The following is a 16,293-nucleotide window of genomic DNA, read 5'->3' as shown; positions in this document are numbered from 1 at the left end:
TGAGAACTCCGAGCTTCCACAGCCAAATGAAAGATGGCCTGGGCCTCTGGAGTGACCTTCAGGTTGAAACAGTGCTGGAGGAGGCTGGAGCCATCTCTAGTGGAGCATCATCCAAGCTGGAGTTTGAGCAGTACTGGGAGAGAGGAGGGGCAGAACTGTGCTTTGTGAAGAAGGAGCAGAAGGTTGTGAAGGGGCCAAAGGCTGACGCGTCACAATGGGAGGGCGGGTCACTCGAATCCCAGGCCCGGCTCCAGAGCAACTCAGTGACACTTGGAGGTCTCAGTGGCACAGGGTCAAGTGCCTCTTGGAACTGCCGTTCCAAACTCCTCGGCAGGTTGTGGGCTAACCACCCACTGCCAGACAAAAAGACTTCCAGGCCACTACATTTGTGCTTATAGCAACCAGCAATGGAGAAAGCAGCAAGCTTCCATTTCTTCTGCCTTCTGCTGGTTGCCAGCACTTTATTTGAGACCACAGAAGCATTTGTCTTCAGTGCCTCTCTAGAGCTGGTCTATTTTAACAGCACCAGCAACAGCAGTGTCACCCAGCAGTGCAACTGTGGCATCTATGGCTCAGGATCTCCTCGCCGTAGCGCCTCGGGGATCGTGGCCATTCCTGCCTCCGGCAGCCTTCAAGCCTGCGCCCCAGACACCCAGTTCAGCGCCAGCCACCGGCTCTGGATCGCGCTGATCCCAAGCGGCAGCTGCAGCTTTGCTGACAAAATCCGGGTGGCAGCCAGACGGGGAGCGGCGGCCGTTGTGATCTACAACGCGGAGGGCAAAGGCAACGACGTCTTCCCCATGAAGCATCTCGGTGAGTATCGCTATGTGGGGTGCTCAGACCTCAGCCTTGCTCTGAGGTTCGGCCCAGGGCTGCCCTGGCAGGCTGTGAGGAAGGAGGAGTCTGTGGATGATCTCTGGCTTTGGTTGCTCGGTGTCTGGGGAAGTACTGAACGTTAAGGAGCAGCAGCAGAGCAGGGAGAGAGGCAGAGCTGGTGCAGGAAGCGTCCCTAAGCCAACAGCTGCGTGCCCGGCACCCCTAAGATCCTGCACATTCCACAGTCCCTACTGACCTCACTCCGGACAGGATTGATCATCACTTTAATACAGTTCAAAGGCACATGAAAATGGAAATGGTCCATGTGCTGGGTCTGAAATGATGAGCACGTGTGTCCTCTACGGGAGTGAGGAGTGCTCTGGAGAGAAGACCTTCTGAACATGGTTCCCATCTGCACCTCCCAGGGAATCAGCCAGAGCTGTGAGCTCCACAAGCCCATGGAGATGACACGGTCCATGAGCTCAAGTTGAATCTGCAAATGCTCGTTAGAGACTTTCCAGTCTGTTCTGTAGCACTTGAACTGGGACGTGTATAAGACAAGGGCTTTTATACAACACCTTGGAACTGAGCAGAGATTCCTCTTCTCCTTTGCAGGTGATGAAAACATCGTTGCCATTATGATTGGCAACCTGACAGGGACAGAGATCTTACACCACATCGAGAGCGGCCTGAGAGTGACCATGGCTATAAAAGCAGAGAAAACACATCATCTCTCGATGCTCCAGTACACCCTCATCATCATCATTGTGGTTTTTCTCATAATAGAAGTATCAGCCCTGTACAACTACATTCGTTATTACTTTCAGAGACGCAGGATTGCGACGGCCCTGTCTGACAGTCAGGTGAGTTTGTGTGCCCTTCCTTGTTACACCCCTGACTTTGTATCTTGAGGGCAAAATACTGGTGGAGGCAGGAGCTTGAGCAGGAATTGCACACGTCAGGAATGTACAGCTATGCCATGGGTTTCTTTAGAAAGCTGAGCGTCTCTTGAGAGCCAGTCAAGCTGTCTCGCAGTCCCAGCGAAGGCCTACGTTTGGTGGCACATCTGCTTAGCTCTGAGTTAAAAGAGAGAAGCCTTTTCCTCATGAGCCACCTAACTAAACTGTTGACAACCTGCTAGTTCTTCTCTGAATGTGTATTTTCTTCTTACTGCATGGTGGGGCCTGTGTGCAAGAAGGTGGACAAACAAGGCAGGTGTGGAAGGTGGCTCACTGCCTTCCAGTCAGCACAGAACTGTCAAGTTCACTTCCTCAGGGTATTAACCCTCCTTAACAGTCCAGATGGCCAGTGATGTTGTCTGTGGCCTTGTTGATGTGTCATCCTGAGTCAAGAACCACACCAGTACGTCCCAAAACTCGGTTTCACGTTGTCTCTAAAGAGCATGGCCGTGCTTACTCTGCTCATTTGATAACATCTGGGTTCTAAACTTGGTCCCTGCTGGCAGCAGGCACTTGGGAAGGATTCCTAAGCATTCCCTAGAGAGGTGAAGGACTGTGTTAACCTGGACTGCTTTCTATTACAGCAACAGCTGCGGGCCATGACTAAGTTGGCCATAGAACATTTCGAGCTGCGCACCATGAAGCAAGGGGACAAGGTAGGCCTGAGCCCATCAGCACCCAGGCGTTACAGCCCACTCTGCACAGAACCCCCAGCGTTGTCCTTAGCACTGGTGCAGGATGTGCAAGTCTCTCTGAGCCTGTCCCTGTCTGCTGCAGAGATGGTTCCTCTGTCAGACCAGGCCCTTTCCTGGGGTGCAGGACTGTCCAAGCTGCACGTTCTCCTCAGCAATCCGGTTGCTTTTAGCTGCTGCTTTGGGCTCGCTGAGGTGAGGGGTCGGCATCGGCCGGCAGGGATGCTTCGAGGCAAACCAGTCTGTCTCATCAGCTTCCCTGGTGCTTCTTTTTGTGACAAAAGCTGGAGGCAGCAGTTTCTAAACCTCTCCAGAAGTGTCTCAAATAACCCAGTGCTGGTTTGCAGCTGTTCTTGCCCACCATGGGATGAAACCTTCAGTGGCTCTGCTGAAGTGTGGGCTTGGCTCGGAGTAATCCACACGGTGTGTTTCTGTGCCATTCGATACAGGAGCAGGCTCAGCTGGCTGTAGCCAGACCCCTTTGCGTGCAGTATGTGTGACTGTAGCTCAGGGGAAGCTCTCCAAGTCTGTTAATGCTGTGAATTCGTTTCACCCCTTCAGGAGCTGGGACCTGAAGGAGAAATCTGTGTTGTGTGTCTTGAGCCCTTCCAGCCGAAGGAAGTCGTGCGTGTCCTGACCTGCAAGTGAGTTTCTTTCAAACTGTCCCTCAACGCAAAGTGTGGAAGTGAGCATCTTCCTGCTTGTTCCTTCTGCTGTGGGAATTTGAATCAAGCACTGTAAGAATCTGCATCTCTGTCAAGGAGAGTTTTGCAGAAGAGGAATGGTAGAAACAGACCCTTGGAGTGTGCCTTGATGGCCCGTGTTCATAACTTCCCCTGTGAGGGGGCTGACAAGTGGGGTTGGCAGTGCCTCTCCTGGGGATGCCAGGGCTTTTGAAAGGTTTCTTCCTTTGCAGGTGTCTCAGGAGGTTACCTGTAAACTGCAGGTAACTGGCCAATCGATGCCCATTTCTTGCCAGCTTACAGGTTACTAAGAGGGTTGTGCTCCTGCAAAACCTGTTCAACCATGCTGACTTGGGTAGTTTAGCAGAAAGCACTTCTTTTATGCTAAAAAAACCCAAGTCCTGCATCAAGGAAATGTCAAGTTGCACTCCAGACGTTCAACTGGTGCAGCTGGAAGGAGATGCCGCTCCCGTGGGCTGAACTAGACAGTCTGGGCATCATCCTGGGGTGCAGGATGGGAGCATTGGCTGTGGTGGTCTCTGTACTTGTCTCACAGTTCTGATTACTATTGAGCAGTGCCTGTCTGCCTTGCTGTTTCTGTTCAGGCTGAGGGAACTGGTAGACGACAGGACCTGAAGGAGTCGTCTTAAATCTGTGCCCTAATTCAGACCCACTGTGGCACTAAATGTCTTCACTGAAGCCCATGTTTGCACTTCTAATGGCTGAAGGATATTTGCTTTCTTGAGTCCACAGCCTGCCAAGTATCCACTGGGAATAAACAGGATAATGTGTGGCAATAGGGTTTATCTTGAGGGCTTAACTCTGTGAGATGATCTTTCGATGCAGCTTTAACAGAAAGAAGTGCTACTTAATCATCTGCATCTGCAAGACAGAAGATAACCTTAAAGCTAAGGCTGAGATGTCAATATGTGCAGTAGTCAAATGATCAGCTGGCAACAGATTGTACACAGATTTAACAAATAAGAAAGCTTAAGGCTGGTGTAGCAAAGATGATAATGCTGGCTTCTCACAAGTTGTATAGAGATCCTAATAAGCATAACCCAGCTCCAAACATTTCAACTGGAATTAGGTAATCCATGCTAGAAGGAATACACTCTGTTTCTAGGTGGGCCTTCATAGCTGCTCCATCAACAGCTTTCCTGCTCTGAGCCCTAAGCTGTGGTTCCTTCTCCCCCAGGCACCTCTTCCACCAGCACTGCATTGACCCCTGGCTCCTGGAGCACGCGACATGCCCGCTGTGCAAATGGGACATCGTCAACGTGCTGCGTGTTGAGGTGAGGCCGGACCTTTCCTGGTGCAGGTGCCATTGCAGAGTGAGGCTGGTGCGGCAGCCACGGCTGGAGCTATTTCCTGCTGCTGGGCTGCAGAGCACAGGAGCCAAGCACAGGCGTTGCCGTGTCGGCGGCGAGAGGCTGCAGGACTGGTTGTCGTGTCCCCTTCGGCGAAGCCTGATGCTGCCCTGCTCTGAGCTGGGACCATCCAAAGCCTTGGGCAGAAGCCCAGCCCCAACTGATTGTAAAGCCTGGCTGAAGAAGCGCTCGTCACTCTTGTGCCTGCAGCTGAGGGTGTTTCTCAAGGCTTCAGGCTGACTTTGACAGCTCCCTCTGTCCCTGCCACCAGCCTCTCTTCAGTTCCTAAGGCCCCACAGTCCTTCAAAAGGGAAAGTGTTAGTGTGGGTGTCTGAGGAATTTCTGATGTGTTGTGGCCAGTGCTGGGGGAAGATGCTGTTGCCGGGGGCTGCCAGTGCCTGGGCCCGCTCAATATGTGCCAGAGCTTGCCATGGGGAGAGAGAGATGTGCCCTGAGTGGAAGGAAGAAGCTCTTGTCCTGGTACTGGGCAGTACGAGGGAAGAGCTGGCTCAGGAAAGCAGAAGCTGCACCCGAACTTCCCGCTCTATTAGGCAGCAACAGTTTCCCCCGAGATGCTGGAGGTTAACAGCAGAGCTTTGTTCAGCCTCTGTTTATTTCTGTGTCAAAGCTCACTGCAGTCCTTGCAGGCATTGCTCTCCTGGGAAGATGCAGCCTCCTGTGAAGTTGCAACTGAACTGTTTCCTCTTGTTTCACCAAGGTGGACATAGAAGCGGCCGAGCAAGCCAGAGGATCCAGTGGCACAGAAAATGTCTCCACAGTTGATGAAGTGGGTGACGTTGGTGGAACTGCACCATCTGAGCAGGCTGCTGTACAAGCAGGAGATGAACACGTGGCGGAGGAAGAGGCACCACGTGGGAGAACTGGATCCTGAGGAGGATCCAACAGCAGGGCGTAGGCCTTCGGCAAGGAGCAGCCTGCTGCCATACATGGGTACCAAACCCTGACAGATTAGTTGTAAATAGTTCCTAATTTATATCCAGTTAGAATATTTAAATAAAGCTTTGTTTTGTTGAGTCTCCTTGGAGCACTGTGCAACAGGTCTTTGGGTTGTGTGGAGATGCTTTAGGCTTGAATGGAAGATGCTGGAAATGATGTGGCCACGAGTGGTGATGGTTGCTAAATGGATACTAAATGTTTCTAATACTTGACTCTGGTAATATTGCCGTGGAGTCACACAGACATTTATGACAGCCTGTTTAGGGTTCTGCTGACATCATCTGCCTTGACTAACCAAAATTGCATCCCTGAAAAATAGCAGGTGTTTAGAGGAGTCAGCACAAGGGTGGAGGGTCAATGACCAGAGACAAATTTCTTCCTTGCATCTACTCTAAATCGTCTCTCTTTGAGTTTCAAGCCATTACTCCTCGTCCTCTCCTTATATGTCCTTGTGAAAAGTCACTCTCCATCTTTCTTGCAGGCCCCTGCAGGGACTGGAAGGCTGCTGTAAGGTCTCCCTGGAGCCTTCTCCAGGCTGAACAACCCCAACTCTCTCAGCCTGTCTTCACGGGAGCTTCTCATCACCTTCATGCCCTCCTCTGGCTCACTCTAACATCTGCGTGTCCTTCTTCTGACAGAGGCCCCAGAGCTGGATGCAGAACTGCAGATGGGGTCTCGCCAGAGCAGAGCAGAGCGGCGCTGATTCTATAACACCATCGAGCTGCCCAGGACTCCCTTTGCACCACCACACACGCCCACTCTCCCTCCCCTGGCCCATTCGTCCTCCAACCGGAGCTGAAGAGCGGCTGTGAGAGCCTGCTGGGAGCTGGGAACTTGGTGAGGCACATCCCTGCAGCCTGCTTTGGCACACCACGTGGGTCCATCTCATGACCAGCTGAGAGAATGAAGGGCCAAGAGACAAAAACGCCTCATTAAGCAGGTCCAAAGAACTGCTGCACTTTTGCTCAAACAGAGCCAGGCCACCAGTCGGTCTCTGGAAATGTTTTGGGGAACACAACACTGATCTTTCCTACAAGGTGGCAATTAAAACAGAAATTGCTCATTTAACAGACGTTCAGAAGCTGACAGGTGATATCCAATGGGCACGAACCACATGTGGTGTCACGAATGAGGCTCTTGCTAAAGGCTCAGCAGAGGCTGACAGTGCGCGGGAACTGTCCTGGCAGCAAATACCAGCGATAGAAAAGACAGGAAACAAGACAGTCAATAACTACAGTCACTGACATGATCCTGACTTGTCAGTTAACGTTGCTGTGATCAGTCCAAACCAGCATGGAATGGCACTCTTGATGCAATGGGATTCAGGAGCGAGAGACCCATTGAGCATCCTGGAGTGCATGTTTTTGCCATAGAATTTGCCAAAAACAATCACCACGAGACCAGAGGCTGGTTTTTCTCCCTCCATCTTTCCCATGACTAATCTTACAATTGAGCTGTGAAATCCTTGGGGATGTGTCTGTCTCGGGGAAATCTTGTCCCAGCAGCATGGGGGAGCATCCTCTGCACGGTGACAGGCCTTTGATAAGAGGGATGTCAGAGTGCTCCACTCACTCAGCTGCTGGCAGAGGCATCCTTGTCTTTGTGCAAATGCTCTCTGTTGACTCAGTAGTAGAGACAGTCGTTTGTCTCTTTGTCCAACTCCTGTTGCAGGAAATAAGTGGCCATGAAGGTTTCATCAAAGTCCAGGTTGTTCACGCTGGCTTCAGTGAGGAGCTGCTGCTGCTCCTGGCCATCCTGGAGCTGGTGGATGTGGTGCCCGTGTGCCGTCCGCTCTGGCTCGTGTTCTGCGGGGCTGTTTGGTTCTGTGAGCTCCAGAAGTGGAGAGTCACGGTTCGAGATGGTGATGAAGCTGCTTTCTGAGTCAGAGTCACTGTCCACATTGCTGTTGAAGCTGGTTTTGGTGTCAAAGCCTCCACGTCGGTTGGTGTAGAAGAAGGCTTCCCAGTCCAAGTCCCCTTGCAGTGGCTCCAACTCCGGCTGCTGCTCCGGGCTCAGCAGGGCAGGGCTGCAAAGCCGAGCCACCTTGGCCATTCCTGCAGGTGATGGCTTCTTGCGCTTCTGCCCCGCTTTGCCATCTCTTGCAGCCAGGGTCTGGTTGCTGGTGGCTTCTTCAAACTCCTTCAGCCGCTGCTGCACCTCCCTGTTGACAGTTAGGATGGAAGTGTAGGTGCCAGAGGAGGTGTCTGTGCAGGTGAGGCTCCCTGTGCCTTGTGGGGCTGTTGCAGGACAGGCCGGGTGGCTCTGTGCTTGGGGCATCCTCCGCTGTTTGCAGGCAATGTCTCTGCTCAGTTTAGTGACAAGTTCTCTACATGAGTTGGTGTTGCAGATGGCTTCACAGTCAAAATCCTCTTCCAGTGGCCCCAGCTCCGGCTGCTGCTCCTGGCTCAGCAGGGCAGGGCTGCAAAGCCGAGACACCTTGGCCATTGGTTTGGGTGATGGCTTCTTGTGCCTCTGCCCTGCTTTGCCATCTGCTGCAGCCAGGGTCTGGTTGCTGGTGGCTTCTTCAAACTCCTTGAGCAGCTGCTGCAACTCCCTGTTGACACCGAGGATGGAAGTGTATGTGCCAGAGGAGGTGTCTGTGGTGGTGAGGCTCCCTGTGCCTTGCGGGGCTGTTGCGGGACAGGCTGCGTGGCTGTGTGCTGGGGGCATGCTCCGCCGTTAGCAGGCAATGTCTCTGCTCACTGTGGTGTCAAACCTTGTTTTCCTGTCAAGGTCTCCACGTGGGTTGGTTTTGAAGGTGTCTTTTCTGTCCAAGTCTGCTTTCAGTGCTCCCAGCTCCGGCTGCTGCTCCTGGCTCAGCAGAGCAGGGCTGCAAAGCCAAGACACCTTGGCCATTCCTGCAGGCGATGGCTTCTTGCGCTTCTGCCCGGATCTGCCATCCGCTGCAGTCAGAGACTCGTTGCTGGTGGCTTCTTCAAAGTCTTCGAGTAGCTGCTGCGACTCCCTGTTGACACTGAGGATGGAAGTGTAGGTGCCAGAGGAGGTGTCTGTGGTGGCCAGGCTCCCTGTGCCTTGCGGGGCTGTTGCAGGACAGACCATGTGGCTGTGTGCTGGGGGCATCCTGCTCTGTTTGCAGGCCCCACTCTTGAGCCTCTGGGCATATTCCGGGTGAAGTGTCCAAAAGCCGCCTCTGCCTGGCTCCCCCTTCTCCTGGGGCACCCTGATGAAGCTCTTGTTCAAGGAGAGTTTGCGCCGGATGGATCTCTAGAGCCAGAAGAGAAGCAGCAAAGCAAAAGCAATGGTGAGTGTTGGGCTGGTGCTGCGGCACCGAGCTGTGTGGGGCTGGGGGAAAGGCACATTGTGGCCTGGGGACAAAGAGAGGAGACAGCAATGTCAGGGCATCCTGGGCTCCATGGACAGAAGAAGCTTTTGTGTGTCATGTGCAGAGCTTGGTTAGGAACATAGCCAAAAACGAAAGGAAAAGAAGAAAGAGGAAAGTGAAATAAGGAAAGGAAAGGAAAGGAAAAGGAAAGGAAAGGAAAAGGAAAGGAACAGGAAAGGAAAGGAAAGGAAAGGAAAGGAAAGGAAGAAGGAGAAAGGAAAGGAAGAAGGAAAAGGAAAGGAAAGGAAGAAGGAAAGGAAAGGAAAGGAAAGGAAAGGAAAGGAAAGGAAAGGAAAGGAAAGGAAGAAAGGAAAGGAAAGGGAAAGGGAAAAGGGAAAGGGAAAGGGAAAGGGAAAAGGAAAGGGAAAGGGAAATAAGAGGGAAGGAAGGAAGTTCAACAAAAATGTTGAAAAACACACACAAAAAAGGAAAGAAAGAAAGAAAGAAAGAAAGGAAAGAAAGAAAGAAAGAGAAAGAAAGAAAGAAAGAAAGAAAGAAAGAAAGAAAGAAAGAAAGAAAGAAAGAAAGGAAAGAAAGAAAGAAAAGAAAGAAAGAAAGGAAGAAAGAAATAAAGGGAATAAAGAGAAAGAAAGAAAAGAAAGTAAGAAAGAAAGAAATTAGGAAAAAAGAAAGAAAGAAAGAAAAAAGGAAAGAAAGAAAGGAAGGAAGAAAAGAAGAAAGGAAGAGAGAAAGAAAGAAAGAAAGAAAGAGGAAGAAAGAAAGGGAAAGAAAGTAAGACAAGAAAAGAAAGAAAGGAAGAAGTAAAAAGAAAGAAAGGAAGGAAGGAAAAAAGAAAAGAAGAAAGGAAGAGAGAAAGGAAGAGAGAAAGGAAGAGAGAGAGAAAGAAAGAATAAAAGAAAGAAAAAAGAAAGACCAAAAGAAAGAAAAAAGACAGAAAGACAGAAAGAAAGAAAGAAAGAAAGAAAAAGAGAAAGAAAGAAAGAAAGGAAAGAAAGGAAGAAAGAGAAAGAAAAGAAAGGAAGAAAGATAGGAAGAAAGAGAGATAGAAAGGGAGAAAAAAAGAAACAAAAGGAAAAAAAAAGGAAGGAAGAAAGAAAGAAAGAAAGAAAGAAAGAAAAGAAAGAAAGAGGAAGAGAGAAAGAAAGAAAGAAAGAATAAAAGAAAGAAAGAAAGAAAGAAAGAAAGAAAAAAGGAAGGAAAAAGAAAAGAAAGACTAAAAGAAACAAAGAAAAGAAGAAATAAGGGAAGAAAAGAAAGAAAGAAAGAAAGAAAGAAAAAAAAAGGAAGGAAAAAGAAAAGAAAGAATAAAAGAAACAAAGAAAAGAAGAAATAAGGGAAGAAAAGAAAGAAAGAAAGAAAGCAAGAAAGAAAGAAAGAAAGAAAGGAAGGTAGAAAAAAGAAAGAATAAAAGTAAGAAAGGAAAGAAAAAAGAAGGAAAGAAAGAAAGAAAGAAGGAAAGAGAAAGAAAGAAAAAAGAAAGAACGAAAGAAAGAAAAAGGAAGAAAGGAAGAAAGAAAAAATAAAAGAAATGAAGAAAGAAAAAAGGAAGAAAGGGAGAAAGAAAGAAAGAAAAGGAAAGAAGAAAAGAAATAAGAAAGAACGAATGAAAGAAAGGAAGAAAGAAAGAAAAAGGAAAGAAAGAAAAAAAGAAGAAAGTAAGAAAGAAGGAAAGAAAGAAAAAAGAATGAAAAGGAAGAAAAGAAAGGAAGGGAGGAAAAACAAAATATAAAAAAATATAATTACAAACAAAGGAAGTCACAAAGATAAAGAAAGAAGGGGAGAAAGAACTTTAAAGGAAAAGAAATAGAAAGAGAAAGAGAGAAAAGAAAGAAGGAGGGAAGAAAGGAAAAATCAAAATATGTAAAATTAAACAAAATCCCATTTGAAAAAACACTGAACAACAGAGGAAAAAAAGAAGTGGAAACGAAGAGCAGGAGCACAGAAATCCCTGCAAACAGTCCAGGCTGTGCTCAGTGCACGGCCACAGCTGAACGGCACTGTACAATGGTCACACACTGCAGCTGATGTCTCTGCTCCCCATCTGCCCTCCTCAGCCCAAACTCCCTGCAGCCCGGGCTGCCTCTGTTCTTCCCTGGCTGCTTCACACCTTGAGCATTCCTGCCTGCAACAGCCCTCTGCAGAGAAGGGCTGGAAACCTTCCTGCCTTTGTTACTAAGCACAGTTGATGACGAGCACGGTGAGGATCCAGCCGTGAGTTGGAAGAGAAACCACCCCACTGGCACACAGCTCCTGTCCTGAATCCCTCCCGTAGGTGCCCCCAGCACAGGGGATGGGGAGGGCCCAGGTGAGCCTGGAGAGGAACCAGCAGGTCCCCTTCTCCCTTCCCTTCCCTTCCCTTCCCTTCCCTTCCCTTCCCTTCCCTTCCCTTCCCTTCCCTTCCCTTCCCTTCCCTTCCCTTCCCTTCCCTTCCCTTCCCTTCCCTTCCCTTCCCTTCCCTTCCCTTCCCTTCCCTTCCCTTCCCTTCCCTTCCCTTCCCTTCCCTTCCCTTCCCTGTGCTGGGCTTCAGGAGCTGCTGCACACCCCCCTGCCTGAGGACAAGGTGGCCACACCTGGGCAGGGGGTTGCAGGGTCGTGCCCAGCCCTGCCTGGAGCAGCCCCCAGGATGGTTGGCACGCTCTGGCTTTGGGCTGGCAGGGACACAAGGGGAAGGATGAGCCACCCGGGTCTCTCCTGCCCTGCCCCGGCCCACAGAGCCTCAGCCCCAAGCTGCTGCCCATCCCAGCCCCTCCTCAGCAGCTGCCCGTGCTGCTCTCCTCCCAGCAGCACCCAGCATCCCCGCAGGCCCTTCCCCTGCACGCTGGGGCTCTGCAAAGCCTCCCCAGCCCTGTGGGCACAGGGGCGCAAAGGCAAGAGCTCTGCCAGTCTCCTACCTGCCAGCTGGGATCAGCGTGTCGGAAGTAGCTGAAGTTGTCCCTGATCCACTTGTAGATGTCAGAGAGGGAGATGCTGGGCTTCTGGCTGGCTTCCATGGCCATGCAGATGAGGCTGGCGTAGGTGTAGGGTGGCCTGACAGAAGGGTTGCTCCTGTGGCCAGTGTCCTGTGCGAGCTCAGGGCTCGGCACCGTTCTGGAGGCTGAGGAGGAGATGGGCTGGCAGGGGGAGTGGGACAGAGCCCCGCAGGCGGGCTCAGCAGCCAGGGCTGAGCACGGGGCAGCCAAAGTGGAGCAGCGCTGAGAGCTGGGGGGGTCAGGGCCACCCAGGCAGCAGGAGGACTTGGCCAAGCCGGTGTTGGCCAAGGAAAAGTCCTTCAGCCACAGGAGACTGGTCAGATTGTCGTCAGAGTCCTCCAAGCTGAAGCTCCTCCCTGCCTCAGTGGCTTCCCAGTCGCTGCTGGAGCTGCCTTGAGCCATGTCTGGGCGTGCTGGCTGCTCCTCCATTCCCCGAGCCCACGGGAAGGGAAGGGAAGGGAAGGGAAGGGAAGGGAAGGGAAGGGAAGGGAAGGGAAGGGAAGGGAAGGGAAGGGAAGGGAAGGGAAGGGAAGGGAAGGGAAGGGAAGGAGACCCGGGGCAGCCGCTGCACGGGCGAGAGGCAGCGGGCTGAGGCTCCCCGAGGCTCCGCGGCTGTTTTCTCTCGGCTCGAAAGCCGCAGCGCCGGCGTGTGTGAGGCAGAAGGCAGCGGGCAGCGAGCAGCCCGAGCAGCCGGCTGGCGAGTGCGGCCCCGCTCCCGGCCGAGCCCCCGCAGCCGCGCACCGGTCCCGGCCCGAGCCGCGCGGCCGCGGTTCAAAAGACGCCGCAGGCGCGGGACGGGGCCGGCGCTGCCCCGCGCACACACAAACGGCCTTTTCTGCCCCGACACGAGGCTCGGGGCGGCCACAGCCCGTGCCCGGCCCCGCGCCGGCAGCACACGCGGCCCGGGACGCTTCTGCTCGGCTTCTCCGGCCGCAGACGAACGAGCCCGAGCCGCCGCTTCCCGCCCCGCCGGCGGCTGCGCTCCCTCAGCGGCAGGAGCTGTCCCTGCCGGAGCTCTCCTGAAGCCGGCGAGGGCCGGAGCGCGGCCTCCGGCGCGGCCCTGGGCTCTTCGAGCAGCCGGGGACAAAGCACTTGAGGCCCCGCTGCTGCCGTCCCCGTGCCGCCCCTTCACGGGCTCTGGCACTCGCCAGCCTTCCCCCACCGCTGCCCCGTGCTGCCCCACACCGCTCTCTGCAGAGCTTTGCAGCCAAGAAGATATTCTCTCCGCTCTGGTACAGCCCTGTCTGGGTGATGCACCATTGCCAAGAGGTTACAATACGTAGCAAGAATACAATACAAGACAGCTCCCACAGCACAGTAAATCCATCAGCAACAGAATGAGACTCACAGCTATTATTTGGGCCATCATGTTCCCAGGCCCCTTCATCCTTTTCACAGTCATGCAGCCAGCTTAGCAAAGCTGTCAAGGTTAGAGCCCAGCTCAGAGCCAGGGTTAGTAGCAGTGTGTTCCCAAACATTGGGAAGGGAGAGATAAGCTGCATTACAGCAAGGCTCCCAGACCAGCACAGGAGCTTTGCACTCAGGAGCTTACTACAATGACAATGCATGTGCTGTAAAACTGCTGTTATCTCGCCCCATCTTGGGCGCTAACAAGGTGTGTGGTGGTTCGACCCTGGGGATTTTTGGGAAGCAAAGTTTGGTGAAACAAAAGTTTGGGAAAGTAAAAGTTTGAGGAAGAAAAAGTTTGAGGAAGCAAAGCAAAGTTTAGGGAAGGAAAGCAAAGCAAAGTTTGGGGGAGCAAAAGTTTGGGTAAGAAAAACGTTGGGGAAGCAAAAGCTTGGGGAAGCAAAGCAAAGGTATGGGAAGGAAAGCAATGCTTGGGAAAGCAAAGCAAAATTTGGGGAAGGAAAGCAAAGGAAAGTAAGTGGATGAAAGAATAAAAAGAAAAATAATATGGAAGAGAAGTAAATCAAAGCAAAGCAAAGCAAGGAAAAGCAAAGGAAAGGGAAAGGGAAAGGGAAGGAGAAAATAGAGAGAAAAGAGAAAAGAAATGGGAAGAAAACAATCCCCACTGATGAAGGAAGTAAGGAAAACACCAAGCAGTAGTAAAGGGAACGAAACAGGCACAGAAAGAGCAATGAAAACTCCATGGGTGTTTGGGAACTGAGGAAAAAAAGTGATGGAACGGGGAAAGAGACGAAAATGGATGAAACGCTTTCTGCCTCACATGCTCACGGCACTGCAGACACACAGCCTGGCTGAACTCAGCATTCAAGGCAGCTCTTCAAGGCACAGAAATCATGCATTATTAGATAAAACCCATTTTACTCTTTCCTTGAGCTTATGCCAGGGAACAAACAGCAAGTGCTGTTCTCCTCAACTCCCCAGGGGAACCCACAGCCCAGCCCAAACTCATGACGTGGCTGGACTGCTCCCCTGGGCAGCCGTGCAGCTTGTGTCCACACTGAGCAGCAGCAGCAGAATGAACCAGAGCTCGAGGAACACCACAGGGCAAGTGTCACCCAGTCACTTGTAGTTTTAGGACTAAGCCAAAACAGGGCAACGAGAGAAGATTTAAGAAATGTAAAGAAAATGGCCATGTAAGATTTGTCCAAGTCACTCTCCCTCATCTTGAGCTCTGCAACTGAGAGAAACAAAGCCAAGCAAAATCCCCCACACAGCGCCACTCAATGCACTGACCACAGGATTGGCCTTTCTCACCCGCTCTTCCCGAGAGCTGTTTTTGCCCAGGTTATTGAAGGCATTTGCCACTTGGGCCAGATCACCTGATGGTAACAGCAGGAGGTTGATCATTATGGCAAAGTCTCTGACAAACCTCTTCAACTCCTGGAACCTTTTGGCTTGCAGTCTTCTTTCACAATGGCCTCTGCCTTCTCCCCCAAGCTACTGTTTGCTTGCATCTCTTCCAGAAGAGTCTCTCGTGCTTCCCTCAGCATCCACAGCTCCCTCCCAATGGCGTCAATGTGTTCTTGCTGTGGAAAAGAAAGAGGATGAGAAAGCAGTTTACTTTTGTGGCAGAAGACGAAGTGCTCCCACTGCTCAGCAAAGCTTTCCTGCCTCTTCTTTGAGCAGCTCCAAAGCCTGCTGTGGAACAGCCTCCAGTACAGTGCATCCTTTCTCTCCAAGGGCCAGGTCCGTGACACCTTCCTGAGGACTGACACTTAGGAAGCTGAACTAGGAAACCAATGCTGTCTTTTTCATGTGACACAGCTGAAGCCAGGGCACTGTGTAGCTTGTCCTTATTCTGCATAACGTTAGCATCTCTGCAACAGCAATCCTCCCACTCTCAGAAAATCTGAGTGTTAACACTGCCTGGCCACGTTGCTGTCAGGAAATCATAATCCCCGTGGCACAGGAGAGGCAACAGAATCCATTGCTGCACGGCACAAAGCAGCCCCGTGGGAAGCTGTGCAAAGTGGCTCTGCCAAGGGACCAAACAAGCAGCCAGGTGAACAGACCACCTCCTCTGCAGCGTGTCAGGGATTCTCTAGCAGCATCCCCCATGAGCTGGCACCACGTGCCCTGGCCTAGAAAACACACCTCAGGTGCACCACCAGCAGAACCAGAGCGAGAGCCCAGATCTCCTCCCTCAGGACCCATCTGTGCTCTGGCCACCTCCCTGCCCATGGCTCCAGCCTGGCCAGGGCCCACTGAAGCTGCTTCCTGCCCTCACACAGATCTACACACCCACCCAGCTTGCTGAGGTAGAATCATAGAATCACAGCATGCTGGGGGTTGGAAGGGACCTTTAGAGACCATCCGGCCCAATCCCTTGCAGAAGCAGCTCCCACCTAGATCAGGGCACACAGGAACGTGTCCAGGCTGGTCTTGAAGAGCTCCAGGGAAGGAGCCTCCACACTCTCCCTGGGCAGCCTGGGCCAGATCCTGAAAGGATCGTCCTACTCACCGAGGCTGCACTCGAGAGTCAGGAACAAAAGCCTCCACAAAGTGAAGGGATGTGTGTCCCTGTAATAGCTGTCAATCCTAAAATCAACCCAGAGACAGATACATGGGCACATCCCACTAAACACTGATATGAATGACTGGTCACTCAGAGCAGCTGCATTTAAAGACCTTGAGTGTTAACAGCCACCTGGAAAGGGAGGCAGTGCTGGGAAACAGAGGTGTGAGCTGAATGGGCCAGATTGCCTGCAAGGAGCTGTCAGCTTCTCTGGCAACAGATCATGGCCAGTTCAGCCTCACCCCACTGAGCCTTGCCTGGGGAGAAGGAACATTTCCTTCCCTTCCAGCTGTTTGCAAACAGACTTTCCTCACAAGCCCTTTCCACCTAAGCCACGGTGCTACTTTGCTCAGGAACTTGGCCTCTAAAGAGCCGGCAGGAACATTTGTCTGATGACACGTTGGGCACTGATGTTCCTCAGACTCCAGCAGTGCTCTTCTAATGCCTGTGAAGAGTTAGAACCACCAAAATAGCTCTGAGCCCAACTGAGGAAAGGTTTAGGGTTCCAATCAGTTCCAAAAGCCTGTCTCTGATTAAGGGGTGAGTTTGGCCTTGAGCTGAGAGCGTGAAGCTAGAAATGTCCAATCGCCTCAAACGTTC

At 51.8% G+C, this 16,293-nt stretch overlaps 2 protein-coding genes across 2 annotated transcripts; one reads left to right on the top strand and one right to left on the bottom strand.

The window, feature by feature from the left end:
• The first annotated feature begins 407 nt into the window (after positions 1-407).
• On the top strand, positions 408-5,412 carry LOC133627479 (E3 ubiquitin-protein ligase RNF128-like). The gene is made up of 6 exons (XM_062013219.1): positions 408-813; positions 1,432-1,679; positions 2,360-2,431; positions 3,029-3,111; positions 4,349-4,445; positions 5,239-5,412. The coding sequence occupies exons 1-6, from the start codon at positions 408-410 to the stop codon at positions 5,410-5,412; spliced, it is 1,080 nt and encodes a 359-aa protein (XP_061869203.1).
• Positions 5,413-7,100: 1,688 nt separating this feature from the next.
• LOC133627478 (forkhead box protein J1-like) lies at positions 7,101-12,179 on the bottom strand. The gene is made up of 4 exons (XM_062013218.1): positions 11,673-12,179; positions 8,582-8,702; positions 7,415-7,777; positions 7,101-7,354 (listed from the first exon to the last, which is right to left on the bottom strand). The coding sequence occupies exons 1-4, from the start codon at positions 12,177-12,179 to the stop codon at positions 7,101-7,103; spliced, it is 1,245 nt and encodes a 414-aa protein (XP_061869202.1).
• Positions 12,180-16,293: the final 4,114 nt, after the last annotated feature.

This window comes from Colius striatus, chromosome 21, assembly GCF_028858725.1.
Source record: "Colius striatus isolate bColStr4 chromosome 21, bColStr4.1.hap1, whole genome shotgun sequence".
NCBI classification, from domain to species: Eukaryota; Metazoa; Chordata; class Aves; order Coliiformes; family Coliidae; genus Colius; species Colius striatus.
The sequence above is the reverse complement of the archived record's forward strand: the minus strand, read 5'-3'. Positions and strand labels throughout refer to the sequence as shown.

Coding starts and splice junctions, on each gene's coding strand:
- LOC133627478 (XM_062013218.1), bottom strand. CDS start 12,179: ATGGAGGAGCAGCCAGCACGCCCAGACATGGCTCAAGGCAGCTCCAGC. Junction 8,703..11,672: donor ACGCTGATCCCAGCTGGCAG/GTAGGAGACTGG, acceptor TTCTGGCTCTAG/AGATCCATCCGGCGCAAACT. Junction 7,778..8,581: donor ATATGCCCAGAGGCTCAAGA/GTGGGGCCTGCA, acceptor AACTGAGCAGAG/ACATTGCCTGCAAACAGCGG.
- LOC133627479 (XM_062013219.1), top strand. CDS start 408: ATGGAGAAAGCAGCAAGCTTCCATTTCTTCTGCCTTCTGCTGGTTGCC. Junction 2,432..3,028: donor CCATGAAGCAAGGGGACAAG/GTAGGCCTGAGC, acceptor TCACCCCTTCAG/GAGCTGGGACCTGAAGGAGA. Junction 3,112..4,348: donor GTGCGTGTCCTGACCTGCAA/GTGAGTTTCTTT, acceptor CTTCTCCCCCAG/GCACCTCTTCCACCAGCACT.